A 24,227-nucleotide genomic window follows, 5' to 3' on the forward strand; every position below is an offset into this window, starting at 1 on the left:
TACTTACAGAGAGGAGGATGTTGAAGGTAGCTAACAAGCTGTTCGTGTGGACTTCCAGTCATAGCACTAACACTAGTTAACAATGGCTCCAGAAACAACCTTCAACTTCCTCCAAACTGCACACACAGACATACAAATTGTATCCATAAGTTCATCTGACTCTGGGTAAGTAGAAAAAAAGGGTTTCAATTGCCTAAATGTCAGACTGTGGCTTTAAGGCTGAAGAGATGAACATGCATATATCACTTAAACTATTTCAATAACAATGTTACAAAAACACATTTTAACTTTTTATTACATTTAAAATGTTTGAGTTTCTCTATATGCAAGACAGTGCACAATGTTTAACTTAACTATACAGACAAGAACTTATACAAAAGGCACAATCATAAACTTGTTGCGAGTATCAATGATGTGTCCTCAAGGAATCCACTCCTGTCCTAAGCACACAAACATGGGACAAAATAGATTTTGTTTCCCAAACTGTTTATTTTGTTGCAAAAAGACCACCATTGCCTCAATGCTTGATTTTTCAAAACCAGACTGTGCTCTCTGAAAATAGAAATCTCTTTCCGGTAGGTAAAATGGCCAAGCCACATAAATCAAGAGGAGATGCACTCTAACCTTTGTCAAGTCTATGACATCAACCTCTCCATGTGAAAACTTCCTCTGTATCTCACCCAGACAGCTTCCCAGGATGTATTTGTTCAAAAATACAATTCTGCATATTTTCTCTCTATATTTTGACTACAGACTAAACATATGAGTCAATTGTGAAATTGTGTGGCAGAATGGTACTGTAGGCATTGTATGGTAAGCACCGTTCCTGGATACTTATACAACTAACCTTTACTAATTAACTAAAGTGCAGTGTCAATCTTTTAAATAAATCCTTCATTGATGAAAATAAAAGCTTTGGGTCAAAAAAATACATTTTTAATTCCAACTTTAGTAAGGTCACTGCTTGTTTTTGAATCAAATTCCCCCCCACTTTATTTCCTGTTAAGACTGGATCACTGCCTATTTCCCAATATTCACACTAGCACACTACTTGGTATGCATGGCCAAAACATCACACTACATAATGTATGAGTTTGGGCATTGGGACACAACAGAGTTGGAGTGTCCTCCACTGGTGTTTCTTTTGCTCGTCCTTAGTCCGCGTCGTGGTTGTAGAGGATGTCAGCGACCTCGTTCTTCCTGTGAGCGGGAGGCACCAGGTGCTGAGGTAGTTCGGAGGGCAGCTCGTACCCCTCCAGCTTCACCTTGATCAGGTGCTGCGCCAGGGCAAACTCCTCGTCATCCAGCATGCCGTCTTTATCACAGTCCGCCAGCTTCCAGATCTTCCCCAGGACTGTGTTGGGCAGACGGGAGCTCATCATCTCCTTCTTGGCGTTGACTCCACTAATTTTCCCGTTGATGGGATTCAAGGAGTAGAAGATCTCGTCGTACTTGTGCTTGTCATGGCTCACGATCCAGTCGTCACAGTCAGACCCGGCGCTGATGCCCTCTCCGTAGCCCTGGCCAAAGGGCCCATCCTGGGAGCCCTCAAAGGCCCCGCCGCTCACCATAGCTGGTGGCGCCTTGCTCTCCTCATCGCGGATCATGGTCATCAGGCCGGAGATCTTGTTGGCCAGCATCTTGTCCACAGACTCTATCAGCTTCATCTTCAGGGAGGGGAACTTGCTGAAGTCATAGTGCTGGAGCTGCTCCTGTATAAACAAAAGATATAAACAAAAGAAACAAAGACCGTTCAGAGATCAATGTAATTTGTTGTGGCACAAAATCACACATTACAGGCTTCCTACATACAACCAATAAATAGGGTGCAGGTAGGATCTGGATTAAAGGGACCCTAAAATCATATCAGGGTTAAGATTACGGTGGGTTGACCAAAGGGTATGTTACGGTTACATTTCATTGTTTGACTGTTTCTGATTGACAGGTCTGAGGTGCTGTGTAGAACATTTTGTTTAGTAAAACTCCCATGACTAAAATGCAGAGGAATTTGAGACTATGGCGGGTGGTCCCTCTCCTCAACACACAACAACAGGACCGGGCATAACACTGCTCCTTGGGGATCCATACATACTAGAACATGCTCAATGTGGAGCATTCTCTCCAGACAATGTCTCATAACCAGCTGCAATGCTCTCGCGTCCAAGTGTTGTGATGATTTTCTAGGTTCAACGAGTTGAGCTACTCCCTTCCAAATCCAAAGCCAGGCTCAGTCTACCTCTAAGGCCTAGCTCTCGCTCTCCTGTGTAGCTGACAGAAAACAGCTGCGTTCACACAGAGCTGGGGAAGTGCCAGGGGTGTGGCCGTCTCTCGCTTTCAACTGGATGGAAACGTCCGGCAACGGTGACGTTCTGATTCATTGTTGACGATCTATCCCCTTTACTTGAATCTACATGTACGGTCTCACAACTCCCTTGAGGTGTTCAAGTTAACTAAACCGATTAAGGGTAAATATTTGACAATACTCTGCATTTTCAGATGAGCCATTGAGTTGCACCTAGATGATAACCTATCATGCGTCCCAAATGGGCACGCTATTCCCTTTATAGTGCACTACTCTTGACTAGGGCACAGATAGCGCTGGTCAAAAGTAGTGCACTATATAGGAAATAAGGTGCCATTTGGGACACAGCCGCGTTCATTCTCTGGAGCCATGGTAACCCAGCTGACCTGCATCTTGACGACGTTGGGGAAGTCTCCAGCGGATATGTGGTGCTCTCTCTGCAGTATGGTGTAGATCTCAGGAAGTCGCATGATCAGTTCCTCCTTCTTCTTCTCCTTCCCAAACAACGACGGCATCTCTTTCTTCAGGTAGCTGATGATGTAAGCATGCACCTATGAGAGAGAGGTAATGTATTAGTATGTTTCAGCATTAACCACTTGTTTTTTGAATTCATTTGCAGATTTCAGCTTTCCACATATTCAAATAAAGTTCCTATTCCACTGTAGGTATGGGGTCATGCTGCTGTCGAGCAAACTCGGTCTACATCTGTGTGGTTCCCTTCCTTCTCCATGCTTTGATATTTTCATCTGATTTCATAATGAGACTTGCACAGTATGTGTGAACTCAAATTGTATGAGGGGAAATGATAAGGTGGGTTAAACATAGAACACATCGGAAAGAAGTTGATTGCATTCATTCAGCAGGGTCCTTCAACCTCTCCAAGCATTGTTGGACCAGCAGGGTTATCAATGTGTTCGCAAGTGCGACTCCACCTTTTAAGATGTCCTTGCCAGGGGAACATTCACACCAATGTTTACACTAACATGTCCTCAATAAAGGGAAGGAAGTTCGCTCCAGGGGACAAGGTAAGGTTTTGCCTTTAGTTTCCATATTATGTTTATTCCTCTTGGAAGCTGGCAGGCATTGTGGGATGGACAAACAGACAGACAAAGACAGACAAGGTCGGCGTAAACATGGCAGACAGACTGGCAGGGACAGGGTGGGAGAGGTTGAGAGGGTGGGTAAGCAGGGTATTAGTTTTTGGTTAGGACGTCATACATTCTCCTCTGACCAGGGAAAAGGGCCAACCTGAGGGTACAGAGTGCTTTACTACATCACATGGTCTCACACTCACACACACTCAGCATAGAAGGAAGAAATACAGAGAGCTGCGGGATTCCTGTTGTTTGTTTGTTTATTTAGATACCCGTTAGCTTTTTCAGAAGCAGCTGATTGGGCAGGGCAGAAAGCACAGGATTTGGCAGGGCAGAGTGGGGAGAACAGTAACGGTAGAGTTACCGTAGCAGCTTATTACCTTAGCAAGTCGAGCCCGTTTGATGAGGTCATTGAGTTTGCGTAAGGCAGCATTTCGAGGCAGGCCCTGAATGTCCTTGAAGAGGTCTTGCGTCTCTGCCTCAAAGAGCCTACGGTTTTCCGTGTTCCGCAGGGGTTTGGCCCAGAACGAACCCAGGTAGACCCTCACCACCTCGGGTGTGTTGATCACCTTCCCCAGGGACCACATCAGAGCTCCATAGACCCTCATCAGCTGCTGGCTGTCCACCTGGTCAGCCTTGTTCAGCACCACGCGGATCTTGTCATCCTGGCCACGGAAGGCCTTGATGGCCTCAGAGAACTCGTCTGATATGTCCAGTTTGTGGGCGTCAAAGAGGAGGATGATGCGGTCCACCCGCTCCCCGAACCATCGCAGCACCTCTGAGAAATCATACCCTGTTGAGTGAAAGAAAAAAATACAATCATGACGCTCAGCCAACATTGAAGAGGTATCACTCTTCGTTAAACATCAATTATAACTGATATACAGTGGGGCAAAAAAGTATTTCGTCAGCCACCAATTGTGCAAGTTCTGCTACTTAAAAAGATGAGGCCTGTAATTTTCATCATAGTTACACATTGTAGGATTTTTTATGAATTTATTTGCAAATTATGGTGAAAAATAAGTATTTGGTCAATAACAAAAGTGTCTCAATACTTTGTTATATACCCTTTGTTGGCAATGACAGAGGTCAAACGTTTTCTGTAAGTCTACAAAAGGTTTTAACACACTGTTGCTGGTATTTTGGCTCATTCCTCCATGCAGATCTCCTCTAGAGCAGTGATGTTTTGGGGCTGTTGCTGGGTAACAGACTTTCAACTCCCTCCAAAGATTTTCTATGGGGTTGAGATCTGGAGACTGGCTAGGCCACTCCAGGACCTTGAAATGCTTCTTACGAAGCCACTCCTTCATTGCCCGGGCGGTGTGTTTGGGATCATTGTCATGCTGAAAGACCCAGCCCCGTTTAATCTTCAATGCCCTTGCTGATGGAAGGAGGTTCACACTCAAAATCTCACGATACATGACCCCATTCATTCTTCCCTTTACACGGATCAGTCGTCCTGGTCCCTTTGCAGAAAAACAAAGCATGATGTTTCCACCGCCATGCTTCACAGTAGGTATGGTGTTCTTTGGATGCAACTCAGCATTCTTTGTCCTCCAAACACGACGAGTTGAGTTTTTACCAAAAAGTTATATTTTGGTTTCATCTGACCATGACATTCTCCCAATCTTCTTCTGGATCATCCAAATGCTCTCTAGCAAACTTCAGACAGGCCTGGACATGTACTGGCTTAAGCAGGGGGACACGTCTGGCACTGCAGGATTTGAGTCCCCGGCGGCGTAGTGTGTTACTGATGGTAGGCTTTGTTACTTTGGTCCCAGCTCTCTGCAGGTCATTCACTAGGTCCCCCCGTGTGGTACTGGGATTTTTGCTCACTGTTCTTGTGATCATTTTGACCCCACGGGGTGAGATCTTGCGTGGAGCCCCAGATCGAGGGAGATTATCAGTGGTCTTGTATGTCTTCCATTTCCTAATAATTGCTTCCACAGTTGATTTCTTCAAACCAAGCTGCTTACCCAAGCTGCTTACCTATTGCAGATTCAGTCTTCCCAGCCTGGTGCAGGTCTACAATTTTGTTTCTGGTGTCCTTTGACAGCTCTTTGGTCTTGGCCATAATGTTAAGTTTGGAGTATGACTGTTTTGAGGTTGTGGACAGGTGTCTTTTATACTGATAACAAGTTCAAACAGGTGCCATTAATACAGGTAACGAGTGGAGGACAGAGGAGCCTTTTAAAGAAGAAGTTACAGGTCTGTGAGAGCCAGAAATCTTGCTTGCTTGGGGTTGTTTGTAGGTGACCAAATACTTATTTTCCACCATAATTTGCAAATAAATTCATTAAAAATCCTACAATGTGATTTTCTGGATTTTTTCTCTCTCATTTTGTCTGTCATTAGTTGAAGTGTACCTACGATGAAAAGTACAGGCCTCATCTTTTTTAAGTGGGAGAACTTGCACAATTGGTGGCTGACTAAATACTTTTTTGCCCCACTGTAGCTGTACTGCTATTGGTTACAGTCTTTTGTCTGCAGAGCACCTGATTTACAATCTATTGCAATGTGACGATTTCCTGCACTTGAAAAGATAGATGGAACACAAACAAATAATCAGACACAAATCCAACAAAAAGTCAGATTTTTATACATCCTCTAACTAAGATCTCTACAGTGGCCCAAGGGTGAAAGCACCATCTTTTATTTATTTTCCCAGGTAAGTTGACTGAGAACACATTCTCATTTACAGCAACGACCTGGGGAATAGTTACAGGGGAGAGGAGGGGGATGAATGAGCCAATTGTAAACTGGGGATTATTAGGTGACCATGAGGGTTTGAGGGCCAGATTGGGAATTTAGCTAGGACACCGGGGTTAACACCCCTACTCTTACAATAAGTGCCATGGGATCTTTAATGACCTCAGAGAGTCAGGACTCCCTGCTTAGCTTCAGAAGCAAGCCAGCAGTGGTATGCAGGGCGACATGCTGCTGGCTTAAAAGGGATAGTGCGAGATTTTAGCAATTAAGCTCTTTTTCTACTTCTAGTCAGATTAACTCATAGATACCAATTGTATTTCTCCGCTACCATTTTTATGTCTCTGCAGCTATGCTAGCTGTTCCGGTAGACTTCCAATCATTGGGCTAAATGCTAGTGAAACTACCTTCAAACTGGAAACTGAGCCATACAAATAGTATCCAAGAGTTAATCTGACTGGGTAAGTAGAAAAAGAGTGCACCATCTCTTTAAAGGTCACCACTAATGTTTATACAACAGCCAACCAGTGACTACACTCTGGGCCTCCTGAAATAGAATGAGGGTTGACATATGAATGACAGATATATCCTTTATGTTTCTGTTGACTAAATACACACTATTGGAGGTTCAAACACTAGCCTACAGGGACAGGTAAAACAAAATGTGCATGTGGCAGCTGTGGCACTCCTTTTCTAAATAAACCATGTCAGGTTGTAATGAAAACGGGTCCACAAAGACAGACACCTAGATCGTCTTACAGATTTCAGGAGGCGTATCATATGCTGGCCCATTGACAAGTATCGTAGACGGTCGCCAGTAAAAGTGTGCATACATGCATTTGCAAAGGACATTACAATCAAATGATTGCCTGGAAGGAGGCGGCATATTGTGATTTTCTTGAATGAGCAATAATCCTCAAATAATTGTGCTTCAATTTCAAAAGGAAAATGTAAAAAGTTGCCTTCGAGCAGCAATCAATTTCCCTTTAATGCTGTGTTGCTAACACAAACAAATGGCAAGGATTACAAGGCTATAAAAAATGAGAGCAACCTAAAAGGGCCAAGCCATTTAGGAGGAGTTCTGAGAGAGGATAGTGTGGGAACTGTCAATGCTGTAATGACGTGAGAGAGTACTCAGAGGACATTGGAATAGACGGACACTCATGAAACAAACTTTATCTGTATGACTAATTTGAATCAATTGGAACTTGGAAATATATCAATACCACTTCTTATTCTAATAACTACTCCGAGTTCACCAAGTCCAGTAATCATGAATGACTTAATTTGGCCATGATGTTTAAGTCATATTCAAAAACGCCCATTCTGTGATTTTGAGGAGTGGGCCTTTAAAAATGTACAATATAATTCAACATGAAAACTACCGATGTTGTGATGCTATGATGAGTCATTGAAAGAATGTTTAAATGGCTAGAGCTTGAGGAATGCAACCTCAGCTGTACACAGAGAGCAACCAACAACAGATGTAGAAGAACGCCCATATCCCCATGGTATGTGTCCCAAATGGCACCCTATTCGCTACATAGTGCATTACTTTTCACCAGAGCTCTATGGGCCATGGTCAAAAGTAGTGTACTACATACCGTTGAAGTCAGAAGATAACATACACCTTAGCCAAATACATTTAAAACTCAGCCAGACATGTAATCCTAGTAGAAATTCCCTGTTTTAGGTCAGTTAGGATCACCACTTTATTTTCAGAATGTGCAATTTCAGAATAAGAGTAGAGAGAATGATTTATTTCAGCTTTTATTTCTTTCATCACATTCCCAGAAGTTCACATACACTCAATTAGTACTTGGTAGCATTGCTTTTAATTAGTTTATCTTGGGTCAAACATTTCAGGTAGCCTTCCACAAGCTTCCCACAATAAGTTGGGTGAATTTTGGCCATAAGCCATTTTGCCACAACTTTGGAAGTATGCTTGGGGTCATTGTCCATTTGGAAGACCCATTTGCGACCAAGATATAACTTCCTGACTGATGTCTTGAGATGTTGCTTCAATATATCCACATAATTTTCTTTCCTCATGATGCCATCTATTTTGTGAAGGGCACCAGTCCCTCCTGCAGCAAAGCACCCCCACAACATGATGCTGCCACCCCCGTGCTTCACGGTTGGGATGGTGTTCTTTGGCTTGCAAGCCTCCCCTTTATCCTCCAAACATAACGATGGTCATTATGGCTAAACTGTTCTATTTTTGTTTCATCAGACCAGAGGACATTCCTCCAAAAAGTATGATGTTTGTTCCCATGTGCAGTTGCAAACCGTAGTCTGACTTTTTTATGGCGGTTTTGGAGCAGTGGCTTCTTCCTTGCTGAGCAGCATTTCAGGTTATGTCGATATAGGACTCGTTTTACTATGGATATATATAATTTTGTACCCGTTTCCTCCAGTATCTTCACAAGGTCCTTTGCTGTTGTTCTGGGATTGATTTGCACTTTTTAAAATTGCTACCAAGGATGAACCAGACTTGTGGAGGTCTACATTTTTTTCTGAGGTCTTGGCTGATTTCTTTTGATTTTCCTATGATGTCAAGCAAAGAGGCACTGAGATTGAAGGTAGGCCTTGAAATACATCCACAGGTACACCTCCAATGGACTCAAATGATGTAAATTTGCCTATCAGAAGCTTCTAAAGCCATGACATAATTTTCTGGAACTTTCCAAGCTGGTTAAAGGCACAGTCAACTTAGTGCATGTAAACTTCTGACACACTGGAATTGTGATACAGTGAAATAATCTGTCTGTAAACAATTGTTGGAAAAATTACTTGTGACATGCACAAAGTAGATGTCCTAACCGACTTGCCAAAACTATAGTTTGTTTTAACAATAAATTCGTAGAGTGGTTGAAAAACGAGTTTTAATGAATCCAACCTAAGTGTACGTCTATAATCAATAGCCTAACTGTTAAATGTGCCTGGCTTTGTAAATCATCCATACAATCCATTTGGAAAGTATTCAGACTCCTTCCCTTTTTCAACATTTTGTTGCATTAGAGCCTTATTCTAAAATGGACAAAAAACAAACATTTTCCTTATCAATCTACACACAATGCCCCATAATGACAAAGTGAAAATCAATTGAATTAATTTTAGAATAAGGTTGTAACGTAACAAAATGTGGAAAAAGTCAAGGGGTCTGTATTCCTTCCAAATGCACTGTAGATCTTGTCATGACGTGGCCCTTTCTGGGTGTAGATCATGGCTACCTCCCCTCTCCTACACCCAGGTTCTGTTATCTCAGGTTATAAATTCCTGGCGGAGACTCTTTCCCCCTGGTCATGTAGAAAAAGAGAGCACAGAGAGAGAACAATGGACACTTGGAGACACCTAATTCACCAAAATGGTAGAATTAAACATTGTTTCTGCTTTTGAGAATGATCCCTGGACACTTAAGGGACAGCCATGTTGAGTGTGTTTCATTTGGTGATCTCATGAGGTACAGGAAACACACATATTGGTATCTCTTAAAGTGTTGTATTGTATATTGTAAAAAGTATTTGACTAAACATGAAACTATTTGTGAAAAGATGTAATGTGATATTAACCTTCTAAATAAGAGTATTGATTTTCATAAAGATGAACTAGTCAGTCAGTGGCCACACCCCCGTGAGCCCAGACCCAGATTAGGCGTAATGGACCGCCCTGTTCTACTGTTACATATAAAATCCACTCATGACCCAATTCACGTCAGACTAAGCAAACCCCGGTGTGAGCTGTGGTCACGAATAGTTAGGACTAAGCTAACCCCAGTGTGAGCGGTGGTTGCAAATGGTTGAATTTCTGAGACCAAAACATGCCAGGTGACGCTGGTGTGTGAAGTGGTTTTGCCACCATACTATGGTCTAAAGGCCAGTTTTATTGCTTCTTTAAATCAGAACAACAGTTTTCAGCTGTGCTAATGTAACAGTATAACTTCCGTCCCTCTCCTCGCCCCAACCTGGGCTCGAACCAGGGACCCTCTGCACACATCAACCAGTCACTCACGAAGCATCGTTACCCATCGCGCCACAAAAGCTGAAGCCCTTGCAGAGCAAGGGGAACAACTACTTCAAGGTCTCAGACCGAGTGACGTCATCGATTGAAACGCTATTAGCGTGCACCACCGCTAACTAGCTAGCCATTTCACATCAGTTACACTAACATAATAGCAAAAGGGGTTTTCTAATGATCACTTAGCCTTTTAAAAATGATAAACTTGGATTAGCTAACACAACGTGCCATTGGAACACAGGAGTGATAGTTGCTGATAATGGGCCTCTGTACGCTTATGTAGATATTATTATTATAAATTTTTTAATCAGCTGTTTCCAGCTACAATAGTCATTTACAACATTAACATTGTCTACACTGTATTTATGATCAATTTAAGGATATATTTTTTTAAATTTACAAAAAAAGTGCTTTTCTTTACAAAACAAGGGCATTTCTAAGTGACCCCAAACTTTTGAACCGTAGTGTATATATAAAACCTTGTTAGAACAGACTCTCTGATTCACTTAGGGTTGTTTACATTGTTCCAAATGGTCAGAAAAAAATAACATTGTAATCTAACAGCAACGGTTTGGCTCACATAATACTCACGCAATGGTTGCTCCTATACCCTCCAGTAGTTTCCACAAGTAAGTCAAATGTCACCCACAGATCTGACTTCCCTTTTCCCTCCTGAGCAACCAGTAAACACTTGCTCGTTTTGAGTTACTATTAACGTTCTGTATGGACATGTTTCCTGTTTTGTGTGGGCCCCAGGAAGAGCGGCTGCTGCTTTCGCAACAGCTAATGGATATCCAAATAAGATAAGCAGCCAAAATCAAGTTTTTTTTCACAATTTCAATTCACAAGATAGAATGAATACAGGCATCAAGAATTGAACCTCGATTATTGAGCTTGGATGCTGTCATTGGACGCGACATGAGTGCAACATGGGCAGTAGAGCAGCTTTCATTGATTTTTAAAGGAAGCATTCCCTCCATGGCTGATGTCTGACTGCAACGCCAGTTGCCCAATGGTTGCAGTGTAGCAGGGTCGTAAGACCTACTTCAGTATGACTTCATATCTCAGGGTCTCCAGTGGAGGCTTGGAAAGCCAATGTTGGATTCTAATTATGGAGAAAACATACCTACAGCACTGGAGGCATTGCATCATGTTGTGATATTATCAGATGTAATATTGGTACAATTAGGTCACTCTATGCCAGCTGTTTGTCCTATCTGTTGACAAGAACTACACAACACACTTAAAACAGCCATACAACCCATGCTTTGAGAATTTAAAATCACACTTGATAGCTACCCATTTACCATTAGTTTTATCAAATTAGTGCACTTTTGAATAAAAAGCCAGTATGTTAAATATCTGCACCTGTGAAATGTATACAAACAAGCATAGACTTGTTAAATTGATTCATCATAAACAAAACAACTTTGATTTCTTAAAGCAATGTACAACCATAGCTCTCCCAAGTTGGGTAGTTTGATTGATACAGACCTTCCTCCTGTATCAATCAATGCCACATCTCAGCTCGATAGCTAGCTACTGACCTCGGCTAATGCGTTGCTTCTCTCCAGACAGGATTCCTGGTGTGTCAATTATACTAATACCCCGGAGGACCTGGTTAGGGATCTGGGAACAGATTAACCTACAGGAGAAGAGAAAACACAATATATATTACAGACATGAATTGAAGAGCAGCTCCAGAAAAACACCCTGCTAAACTCAGGTTGTCAAAACATATTAAAGATGTTATCTTCTTTTTTTTACCCCCATTCTTTCCCATTTCTAAGCTGGTATGTTTTTGGAAGAGCAGTGATTCAGCCATTCAAATCAGATCGCATGTGATGGCAACAGAGATGGCTTTAGTGATCGCCGTAAATCTGGCTTGTTGGCAGATTCAGGCCAACACCGGTGATGTCTATTATTTTTGTCTGGGCACTTGGGCAGGAAGGATTCAACTGCAAAAATAAAACATGATGTAGGTCTAGTATGCAACCAGTGTGCCTTCTTAAGCTCTATAAATTCCGCTATGTAAAATAACTGATACTCCAAGTGACATCTTGTGTGACGCACATTAACGTCCACTGGAAACAATGTGCATTGTCAGAGGTTCCTCTGGAAAGGAGGAGATGTCCTCTGTCCTGTCAGGAATGTCTTTGACCTTAACTTGGCCAAGTGTCATATAAGTACTTAACCATTTCCCATGGATTACAAACATCTGGAAATAGGAAACATGCTTCAGACAAGTGTTGTTTGGTTAAAGTTAAAGTTAAGAGAACCTCTTGACCTAGCCAACAACAGACATCAAAGATATTGTGGTTGCAGCACACACTAAAGGAAAAGTGACAGTCACTTCCCTCTCCTAACTGTTTTCAGAAAAAAATGACAGCCTTGTCAAAAGGGCTGGGCTGACAGGAAGAAATGGGACGACAATACCAAAATAAAATCGCTAACTTCTGCTTTTTTAAAACATGATTACATTAAAAAAAAAAATGGATCCAACCAAACCTTCTAACCGCAGGGAGAGAAAAGCAAATTCTTTTTTTGTTTGTTTGCACTGCAGGAATGCAGGATTGGACAAATGTAGTCAACAAAACATATTTAGAATGTGAAGAAAAAACCATTTCAAATATGTTGTTTTCTCATTGCACAATAATTAATTATACAGGATGTTATAATGAATAGGGACCCCCATGTCACTAATGTCTGATTTATTAGGACAAGTGAGAGAGGTAGGTAAACGTAGAGAAGATAATAGATCATGGGGCCGTGGGAGGTGGGAGGTGGTGTCTGCTTGTAATCAATCCTCATATCAAAGAAAATGTCTTCACCCTGAGTTATCAGCTAGGGGGGGGAGGATGTTGGCAATTCCACATATATCTCTGCTCAAAGCCTTCGCCAAGGCTCAGCTGCCTATTTATGTCATGGAAAGTTCCACATGCCACAGCATTTCAGTAATAATTGTAGCTATGTGGGTAACCCCCGACATTGAGTTGTTCTTATACCCACAGAGCCTTCAAATTAAAGTAATGTAATTCTATGCTTCTACCTGTGTGTATCACTAATTACTTGTTACATAAATGTGAAAGCAGCTTTGTGAGAGCAACTTAAAAAACGTCTGCCCCTAAAAACTAACTAATCCAAGGGGGGGACAAAGCACGTCCCACCGGGTAATTCAATCCAGCCCGTGAGACAATATATTTAAAGACATTTTTATTTTACAAATTTTTCCCTCCCCAATTAGTAGTTATAGTCTTGTCCCATCGCTGTAACTCCCGTACGGACTCGGGAGAGGCGAAGGTCGAGAGCTGTGCATCCTCCGAAACATGACCCAGCCAAGCCGCACTACTTCTTGACACAATGTCTGCTTAACCCGGAAGCCAGACGACACCAATGTGTCGGAGGAAACACCGGACACCTGGCGACCGTGTCAGCATGCATGCGCCCGGCCCGCCACAGGAGTCGCTAGAGCGGAATGGGACAAGGAAATGTCGGCCAGTCAAACCCTCTTCTAACCCGGATGACGCTGGGCCAAATTGTGCACCGCGTCATGGGTCTCCCAGTCACGGCCAGCTGTGACACAGCCTGAGATCAAACCCGGGTCTGTAGTGAAGGCCTGCGCCACTCGGGAAGCCCCCATAAATGGATTTTAACAAACAATTGGTCCCCGGAAAAATGCATCCCTCTGTTGAATTTCAAAATCCGGATGTGGCCCTCGAGCCAAAAAGTTTGCCCACCCCTGAACTAATCTCTTTGAAAAAGGCCTGTCGCATCGATGAGTCAGCAACATATATTCTAGTATTGACTACAACGTGTAAATAGGAATTTGTTGTCATAAATTCAGCCTCGTCTAAAATTGAGTTTTAAACCTGAATGCGCCACAACAAGTAAATGAAGGTGTCAATAATTCATGCCCCCTTTTGCTAAACTACACGTGAAAATCGCCCCTCCGCCCACTTTTCCCGCTTCATTAAATAGGGCTCCGTTAATTCGTCTCCCCCAATGGGCTCAAAGGATCATGGCCATTGAGACTGAAAAGCCCTTATATGGAATGACCATGCCTCCGGCTCGGCAATGCATGCTTCCAGCAGGATGCACAACTATGGTTTGCATGCCCTGCTGAAGGACCCTACCATACGGAATACGTGGTTGGTATTTGTTGGTCCCCAATGGTCACTAGCACAGCTACCCAGCTAGCTGGCTAATGTTAGCCTACCTCAATACAACTCGGATTTGGCTTGAAAACACGATAACCTTTCAGAAGTAGGCAAATAATTAGTAGGAAAACCTTTTGTCATGATTGTGATGTCGCCAGATTGACTTAAGATGCAGTAGCTATAACTTTAGTCAGCTAACTAAGATTGAGGGAACTAGTGTATATTAGCTAGCTAACAGTAATGGCAACAGATATTTGCCTACTTGAGCAATGTCATTCCATAACTTACTTTTACAGTCAAGTTAGCCTACAATGTGCAACCCATGTCTAGGGAACAAATAAATATTGGATGCAGCTAACTTGGAGTGTGACTGTTTGAGGTTGTGGACAGGTGTCTTTTATACTGATAACAAGTTCAAACAGGTGGCAGGTAACGAGTGGAGGACAGAGGAGCCTCTTAAAGAAGAAGTTACAGGTCTGTGAGAGCCAGATATCTTGCTTGTTTGTAGGTGACCAAATACTTATTTTCCACCATAATTTTCAAATAAATTCATTACAAATCCTACAATGTGATTTTCTGGAATTTTTTTTCTCATTTTGTCTGTCATAGTTGAAGTGTACCTATGATGAAAATTACAGGCCTCTCATCTTTTTAAGTGGGAGAACTTGCACAATCGGTGGCTGACTAAATACTTTTTTGCCCCACTGTACATTTGATAACCCAATAGTGAAACATAAATTATTTAAACTGATATTATTTGTTGCTTATTTTCTACTTCCTAGATCCATATAATGTCTAGGGCATAACCTAAACTGATCGCTGCGTTCACTATTCCATTTCACATCATATGATATTTGAAGTGAAATAGAAAGGTGAACACAGCGATCAGGTTGGTTGCACCAGGCTAATCATAACAACCATTGACAATGTAATCGTGTGTGTGTGGTGTGTGTAACCAGTATATTTGATGAGGGGCCAGGAGCTTATCTACGCTGCCATGCCAACCAATGTGGAGCTGGCAAAGACCTTACCTCCAGCCACCCTCGTCTGCTCACCAACGGTTGTTGATGGGTAGACCAGAATTAGGTCGGTTTTAGTCTGACCTGTTCAAACTTCAACATAGTATGTTTGTTTGTAAAATATAACCTATCCTAACTGCCATTGGTATTAGAACAGTGACTATGTGTGCATGTGTTCACAGATGGATCAAATGAGCCAGCACTTGGAGACTTGCAAGATGATGTGATGGAGTCCTGATCGACGGACAGGCTTGGTACAGACGTCTCTGAATGGAGAGAGACCTGCCACTCAACACATCCACAATGTGGGGCTGAAGGTGATTACTAATAATACAGTACAGCAGAAATGTCCCGTATTTGCAACACCCTTTTCATTCCATGTGTGACAAATGAACTCTGCATGAACTCTGCCTATTTCTACAGATGGAGAGGACTGTAGATGCTATTGCCAGAAGCCAGCCTCAGTCGTCTGATGGTGAGACCAGAATTAGGTAGGTTTAGTCTGACCTGTTCAAACTTCAACATAGGTGATATCTGACCAACAAACATACTATCCTAACCGCCATTGGTAATAGTACAATGACTATGTGTGTATGTGTTCACAAAAACATGTATGGAGCCAGAACATGGGGACTTGCAAAATGATGTGATGAAGTCCAGACTGACATACAGGCTTGATACTGATGTCTCTGAATGAAGTCAAATCAAGACAAATTTGACTTGTATTGTCTTTTTTAATTATTTAATTGAATGGCTTCAGTCAATATGGGGAGGGAGAAACCCTGTGTATTCTGCACCAGGATCAGGGAACTCCTGTTGTATACGGGACACCGCACAGGAAGGTATGACCAATAAATTGTTTGCCAAGTTTACCATTACCACCAGACAAAATGCAGATAGGCACAGTATCTGTATTGGCTGGGAATGACAATGAAAGGTACACATTGTTAGTTATATTAGCAGAACACTGCGTCTATGGTGTTATGTAGAGTTTTGTTTATTCTACATGGACCTGTTACTACATTTAAAATGTAACAAAAAAAACATTTAGAATATCTACATAAAATCAGCAAATGCATTCTCATATTAATCTGTAGGCTACTGACCTATTCAAAGATTCTTCAGGCATCTCACCATACATTTGCCTATAGTTATTGAACTCAACCTGCAGGAGGTTTGTTTGTTGTGATTGAGCAGGGGGAAACAGCTGCGAGCAAGGTTCTGACAATGGGTGTGTCTTGGTGGTGGCAAGGACACACCCCAAAAAACACCCACATCAAACCACACCCCCAAGCCATCACGTTTGGCTTCAGGCGTGGCCACAAAGCATTTCTTGAGCAAGCCAAAAAACGAGGCCAAATCAGCGGGTGCAGTTCCCCTTTAATGTAAAGTGTTAGCCGTAATAAAAAAACTAGAAAAAAAAAAAACTGTCCACTTTACCTATTGAGGAAGGAGTTACCAAAGGCGTTGAGCTTACGGAAGGGTTTCTTGGGGTCAACCACCAGAGCGTTACCAGGGACAACCCCCTCGTTCTCCCCATACATGACAGCGATGAAGCCATCCGTTGTGGGCTCTGGGCCAATCCGCATGCCTGGGAAGTCCTGCTCCAGCAGGTACCTGAAACAGAACAGAGTAAATCACTACTGTGGACATTTATATTTTGAGATCTGCAAAACATTACATCAATACAACACAGGACTTGGCATGATGGTGGATGAAGATGAAGTAATATAACAGCAGCAGTAATGATCATCTGACTCCAACATGATTACAAAGCTCTCGAGTGAAACATCCGACTGAAACATCTGCACAAACACCAGGCCAACGCCTACTATTACTAGGCCTTTCTGTTTAGGCAGAACGACTAAAGAATACTTGTATATGGACATTTATGTGAATGCCACATACTATACTACACTACTATGGGAGTGCTAGGCCATCTGCCTAGTCGAAATCACACAGAGACGCCGTCAACGGCATCAAAATCTGCATGCGAGAGGAGACTGTCAATTCACATACACAGCACAGCATATGCCAACTTAATTGCCATGATAATTCATAATAAAACAGTTATTTGTTATGTTCACTATGTACCCCTTGTGAATTATTGTTGTGTGTTCCTTCTAACTCACCTTACATGTACTTATTTTTTACCCCATTTTCTCCCCAATTTCGTGGTATCTTCTTGACGCAATGTCTGCTTAATCCGGAAGCCAGCCGCACCAATGTGTCAGAGGAAACACCGTGCACCTGGCGACCGTGTCAGCATGCATGCGCCCGGCCCGCCACAGGAGTCGCTAGAGCGCGTTGGGACAAGGACATCTCGGCCTGCCAAACCCTCTACTAACCCGGACGACTCTGGGCAAATTGTGCGCCGCCTCATGGGTCTCCCAGTCACAGCCAGCTGTGACACAGCCTGGGATTGAACCCAGGTCTGTAGTGACGCCTTAGACCACTGCACCACTCGGGAAGACCCTGCAAATTGATTTTAACAAACAATTGGTCCCCTCAAAAATGCCGACGTGGCCCTTGAGCCCAAAAAAAGTTTGCCCACCCCTGCTCTAAGGCCAAGGGAGAGGGGGGGGTTGACCGGGTAGGGAGAGTAGGTGTGGAGGCCTGGAGGTCTATAGTTCCAGGGAGTAAGCTATATACTCTCAGGCCCAGGGAGAGGGCAGGCAGGCGGGCAGGGAGTGTACGGCTAGAGGCCTGGAGTCAGAGGTCACCAGGTCAATGGGGGACTGCCTGGGGGTCAGGAAAGCCCCAGGGAGAAGGCCAAGTGAATAGGTGTGTGAGTGACTCTGTCCTTCAGGGGAGCGGAGCAGGCAATTAATGTAAAATCATGTGGGATGAAAATTGACGAACAGAAGGGTGTGCCGTGTAGAAGGCTAGTCAGTGGATATTCTGAAAGTAGTTTGAGGGTTGTAGGTCATATGACCACAACTATTGAAATTAAAAACATTTTAAAATTCATGTAAAAACATGCAAGATGAAATTGGACACACTAAAGGGTGTGCAACGTGTAGACCTACTGAGTGTACATTCTGAACCTTGTTTGAAGTCAGTAGGTCACATGACCAAGGAGCTATTGTCATTTAAAATTTCGAAAAACTCATGTAAATTCACTTGAGATGAAAATGGACAAACTAAAGAGTGGGTAGTCAGTGGACATTCTTAACCTTGGTTGAGGTCAGTAGGTCACATGACCAATGAGCTATTGAAATCTAACATTTTGAAACATTAATGTAAGATTGTGTGAGATAAATAAAAAAAACTAAAGGGTGTGCAATATAGAAGGGTAGTTAGTGGACAATCTGAACCTAGGTTGAAGTCAGTTGGTCACATGACCAGGGAGCTATTGCAATTCTAAAGTTGACAAAATTCATCTAAAACATGTGAGATGAAAATGGACCAACTAAAGGGTGTGCAATGTGTAGGCCCACTGAGTGTACATTCTGAACCTTGTTTGAGTCCAGCAGGTCACATGACCAAGGAGCTATTGAAATTAGAAACAGTGAAAAACAGACAAATTTATGTAAAATCCCCTGAGATAAAAATAGACAAACTAAAGGGTGTGCAATATATAAGGCTAGTGACTGGGAGTTCTGAAAGTAGTTTGAGGGTTGTAGGTCACATGACCAAGGAGCTGTTGAAATTAGAAACATTGAAAAACATTGACAATTCATGTAAAATTGTGTGAGATGAAGATGGACAAACAAAAGGTTGTGCTACATATAAGGCTAATCAGTGGATATTCTGAAAGTAGTTAGTAGTAGGTCATAAGACAAAAGGTGCTATTGAAATTTGAATCTTTTAAAAATGATCGTAAAATCTCATGTGATGCAAATGGGCAAACAAAAGGGTGTGCAATGTCTAAGCCCACAGTGTACATTAGGAACCTTGTTTGAGGTGTGTGGGTCACATGACCAGGGCACAATTGAATAAAAAAAAAATACAATAAATAAATGTAAAATAATGTGAGATGTAAACCGACAAAAAAAGAAAGTGTGCGCAAAGTGCGTCTATGCCATCGGGTTAGCTAGAACCAGTTTTTAAAGTTTTAGGAGCAATGATTAAAGAGCTATTGAAATTTGAAAAATGTGATTTGTCACTACGTTGACGGTCCCTAACTGCTGTTTGTGGACATAAGGAAAACTACAGGTGAATATCCAACCTGAATCTGTCTTTACCTCGGTGAACGTGAGGAGAGTTGTAGCTAGTAAATCCGAGCAGTTTAGAAAGAATTCAGCTGTCTACATAACAGTATTCTCTCTTGAAATCAGGGTTCCTCGAGTTTCCCAGCCATAGCCTGCCTAGGCTATATGCCTATGATCGAAATCAACACAGGTAACCTGCAATTGTTTTCAAATATGTTGCACCCTCGACAACTACTGTGATTATTATTACTTGACCCTGCTGGTCATCTATGAACATCTTGGCCATGTTCTGTTATAATCTCCACCCGGCACAGCCAGAAGAGGACTGGCCACCCCTCATAGCCTGGTTCCGCTCTCGGTTTCTTCCTAGGTTTTGGCCTTTCTAGGGAGTTTTCCTACCCACTGTGCTTCTACACCTGCATTGCTTGCTGTTTGGGGTTTTAGGCTGGGTTTCTGTACAGCACTTTGAGATATCAGCTGATGTAAGAAGGGCTATATAAATTAATTTGATTTGTAGCCTATTTGACTGACTTTATTTACCTAGGCAAGTCAGTTAAGAACAAATGGTTATTTTTCAATGACGGCCTAGGAACAGTGGGTTAACTGCCTTGTTCACGGGCAGAATGACTGATTTCTACCTTATCAGCTCGGGGATTTGATCTTGCAACCTTTCGGTTACAAGTCCAACGCTCTAACCACTAAGCTGATAAACCTTACAGCCCAATACATCTTTAGTCTGGCACAGGGAAGATCATAATTCCTCGAATTCCTTTTCCACAAAACGACCCACGCAATCTATCTGCTTATTTGACCAGCATTACTCTGCATAGACACCAGAAAAATAGACTCGCTTTCTAATTTGAAGAGCTATGACGCCGTAGATGCTCACGTCCCATCTGTTCTCTCATTCGCTCATGTGCATTCCAAATTCAGCGTGTACAAGCGTGTAAAAAAAAAAACACTTTGTTTGATATGGGCTTAACTGGATGGCACATTTTCAACTGCCTTGGCAGTTGAAAATGTCTGGCGGAGTCTGGCGGAGTGCTTGATATATGCCCCCCAAGACAAAAAAAAAAGTTTTTCCTGCAAAGTTCTGGCCATGCTACAGGTACTCTGACATTGTGTCAAAGGTCTTGAAAGAGAGGAACACCAGCTTGCCTTGGCCACATCCACTCAAAGGAGAAGACATGTCTTTAGGAGGACTGTTCATGGCTTTCTACCCTAGTCTCGTCCCATATCGTTGTGTGCAGTCTTGCCAACTCCTGTGGTCATTGTTCCACCAAACACATCACGTTCAGCTTGACAATGACCATAGCAGTTGACAAGACAGCACAAACATATCTGGGATCAGGCAATGATCAACTCCCCTGATTCATCATTTACATTCCTTAGAATTGGGTGGGATTCTGTCTGATGTAACTGAGCGCTGCAAGAATGAAATCAGCTATTGTGTAGGAACAGTACAAACACCAAGTAATTGTGTAGTCTACTTAGGATAAGAAACTGTTTTCACTCAAGTTTATTTAAAAAAACTTTTTTTTAAACTTTAAGGTCAAGTAATAAAAGGGATTTGACTAAATTGAAACCATTTTTCTTCTTGTGTGCACATAATCTGCAATGTGAGATGTGACCCCTGCGACAAAAAGGGGTGTGTTGACCTAATTCTCAGTATTGTGCATCTACTTTCAGCCGGCTGGCAGCCCACCAGAGGCTCCTTTCCTAAAGATAGTGAAGCTGCATGTCCCATCTTGATGCAGAACCTGCCGCTCACCAAGTTACTAAACTGACAGTGTTTGCTCTAGGCCTGATGAGTCAAAAATAATGTGTTCAAAATTGCCATTGAAACTGAGAAGTTAGACTTTTATAATGGTTCTATTATTTCTCACCAATTGTGGTTGGTTGTTCAGAAACGAGTGCACAAAAGACTTAAGTTTCAATGGTCACCAGACGTGTCATTGATATTAATGGCGGAAACTCGAAAGCAACCAATCAAGAACAGGCTGGTGGATTAACTTGTTCTTGCTAAGCAATGTTTCCCAACTCCAGTCCTTGAGTACACCCATCAGCACACGTTTAATGTCACTACCTCTTGACATTTAAAAAAAACATATCTAAGAAGCAGTTAGTGTGGCACCTCCCTCCCCTGATCTAAGGACAATGGGAAGTCTAATTCATGTTGTATTGAATGTGAATATGGAATATTGGTAAAAAAATATATTTTTTAAACAAACCATCTACAACCTCAACATAATGTTAGATAATTTTCTACATTACATATTAGGTTGCAGAGGGCAACAACCTTCATCTGTGGTTGTTTCCTCATTTACATTTTGACAGCTCAACTTGTCAAAGTACTTGCCTAGGGATTATTTAACAACTCAATCATTTGACATGCAGGCCCTGTAGGTAAAATACAGTTGTCACAAAAATGAGGCTGCATAACTGTTGCAGATGTCTGGATGGACTACCTTATGAACGTCGTCTTCCCCGTAGAATACTGTCCAACCAGTAGAACCATTGGCTTGCTCTGAAAATCTGCTGCCTCCAACGCCGGTGAATGGAAATCATGAAAAAGGTACGTTTCTTCCAATGGTAATATTTTTTTGGTGTAAAGTTGTTGAAGACCCTCCGTTACAGTTTGGTACATCTCGCCGTCCTTGTTTCTGCCTCCTTGTTCATTATTCACCCAACTAAACATGATGCTGCTGTTCTTCTATGTTCCCAAACCAAGAACTAACGTTTGACTTCCTTATTTTCCACAGCTTTCAAGATTTGCGCAATGATCTACTTTGCATCCGAATGTCTCACTTGATACTTTCAATAAAATATGTTCTTATTTGGCACATGTATTCCACGGTTGTTTTCCAGCTGATTACTGGTCGCTCACAGTAGCTCCTCTGCGTGGCGCAGTGGTTCAGTGTTGACTCTGCCTTACCTGAACGGCACCGCCCTTCCTGTAAATGACATAGGGGCATGACTGAGAATTCAAGAGCGAAAAATACTCTAGCATTCCCAATCCTGGTCTTGGAGGGTAAAATCACTTATGGTTTTTTTTCTACCTGGTAGTTAATTTTACTCACATGGCGTCCCAGGACTAAATAAATCCCCGATTAGAAGGAGATGATGAACACCAGAAATGTTTCAGCCCTCCGGGAGTTGGGAACTCCCTAAAAAAATCCCGCTTCGACCGGCAGTGACTTTTTGTATCAGGTTAGGAGAGCATTTTCTCTAAACCCTAACCTTATCTAATTACCCTTTCTCCTAACCTCCTACTAAAAAAAATGGCGTGTTTTTACGGAATCTCATGACCAGGATTTGGCAGCCCTGCTCTACACCAAGCAGGGCAATATAGTTTTCCAAGTCTTCACTGCAAACTTGTATGGACAATACAGGAGTTTTATATTGTCTAATTATTACACACACACACAATTTAATCGATATTCAGTGACAATCAGACCTGGGTTAAACAAATACATAATTTGTTATTTAAATACTTATTTTCTGTTTGAGTATTTTCAAACGATGTGGCCTGAATGAACTACTTCCTTTGGATGTATTTTAAAGTATTTTCATTATTTCAAATACCAAATAGACCCCTGTATCCATGCTTTGTGGATACGGGCCCTGGGTTCACATGCATGGGAGTATTTCAATATTTGTATTTGAAAATACACTTGTCTGTGTATTTGAGCATTCTCAAATACTTGCCTATATTTTCCAAGTGTATTTCCAAATACATTCCAATAGTTAACAACTTGTATTTTCAAAGAAAAAATATCCAAATCCTTACTTTGAAAGTAAAATACTAAATAGTATTGAACCCAGGTCTGATAAGAATACATGTACTACATACAGTATGTAGGCGTCTACATTTATGTTGCTTAGATGCAAATACCAGAAAGAAGTGTGGTATCATACAATATCTTCACATACTAACATGATTTATACAGTGAGCTCCAAAAGTATTGGGACAGTGAGTGCTTTGGATTTGAAATGATACAATGGCTAAGGTTAAAGTGCAGACTGTCAGCTTTAATTTGAGGGTATTTTCATCCATATCGGGTGAACCGTTTAGAAATTACAGCACTTTCCATAGTCCCCCCATTTTAGGGGACCAAAAGCATTGGGACAAACTCACGCATGTGTATCAAAGTTGTCAAAAGGAGGCAATGATTACATCAAACTTGTGTCACTACAAACTTGTTGGATGCTTTTGCTGTTTGTTTTGTTTTTGTTTCAGATTATTTTGTGCCCAATAGAAATGAATGCTAAATCATGTATTGTGTCATTTTGGAGTCGCTTATTGTAAATAAGAATATGTTTCTAAACACCTCTACATTAATATGTGGATGCTACCATGATTACAGATAATCCTGAATTAATTGTGAATGAGTGAGAAAGTTAGGGGCATAAATATCATACCCCCCAAAAAATGCTAACCTCCCGTTATTGTAATGTGTGTCTGATTTTCTCACTCATTCAGGACTAGCTGTAATCATGGTAGCATAGCACAGTCTGCACTTTAAACGTAGTCATTGGATCATTTCAAATTCAAAGTGCTGGAGTACAGAGCCAAAACAACAAAAATTGTGTCACTGTCCCAATACTTTCAGAGCTCATTATATGTATACACTGAATAACATTACCAGACAGCAGCTAATGCCAGGGGTTTTAATATCCAGATGGGTGCAATTTAACAGAAATGGCTCCCGAGTGGCGCAGTGGTCTAAGACACTGCAACTCAGTGCTTGAGGCGTCACCACAGACACCCTGGTTTG

General features: G+C 42.0%; 1 protein-coding gene across 1 annotated transcript; it reads right to left on the reverse strand.

Annotated features, from left to right (window-relative positions):
- Positions 1 to 277: 277 nt before the first annotated feature.
- Positions 278 to 22,820, reverse strand: ehd4 (EH-domain containing 4). Its single transcript, XM_020487772.2, has 7 exons — positions 22,530 to 22,820; positions 21,918 to 22,403; positions 16,736 to 16,912; positions 11,667 to 11,764; positions 3,777 to 4,189; positions 2,689 to 2,853; positions 278 to 1,712 (listed from the first exon to the last, which is right to left on the reverse strand). The coding sequence occupies exons 2-7, from the start codon at positions 22,145 to 22,147 to the stop codon at positions 1,155 to 1,157; spliced, it is 1,641 nt and encodes a 546-aa protein (XP_020343361.1). The 5' UTR covers positions 22,148 to 22,403; positions 22,530 to 22,820; the 3' UTR covers positions 278 to 1,154.
- Between the last annotated feature and the right edge of the window lie 1,407 nt (positions 22,821 to 24,227).

Source organism: Oncorhynchus kisutch, linkage group LG7 (genome assembly GCF_002021735.2).
Source record: "Oncorhynchus kisutch isolate 150728-3 linkage group LG7, Okis_V2, whole genome shotgun sequence".
Taxonomy (NCBI): domain Eukaryota; kingdom Metazoa; phylum Chordata; class Actinopteri; order Salmoniformes; family Salmonidae; genus Oncorhynchus; species Oncorhynchus kisutch.

Bases quoted from the DNA above. Each gene is read 5' to 3' on its own strand.
- ehd4 (XM_020487772.2), bottom strand. From the start codon at position 22,147: ATGTTTAGTTGGGTGAATAATGAACAAGGAGGCAGAAACAAGGACGGC. The intron at 4,190-11,666 runs GTCAGTAGCTAG...TTCACTCAACAG, and splicing joins GAAGCAACGCATTAGCCGAG to GGTATGATTTCTCAGAGGTG. The intron at 1,713-2,688 runs GTCAGCTGGGTT...TTGTTTATACAG, and splicing joins CCAACGTCGTCAAGATGCAG to GAGCAGCTCCAGCACTATGA.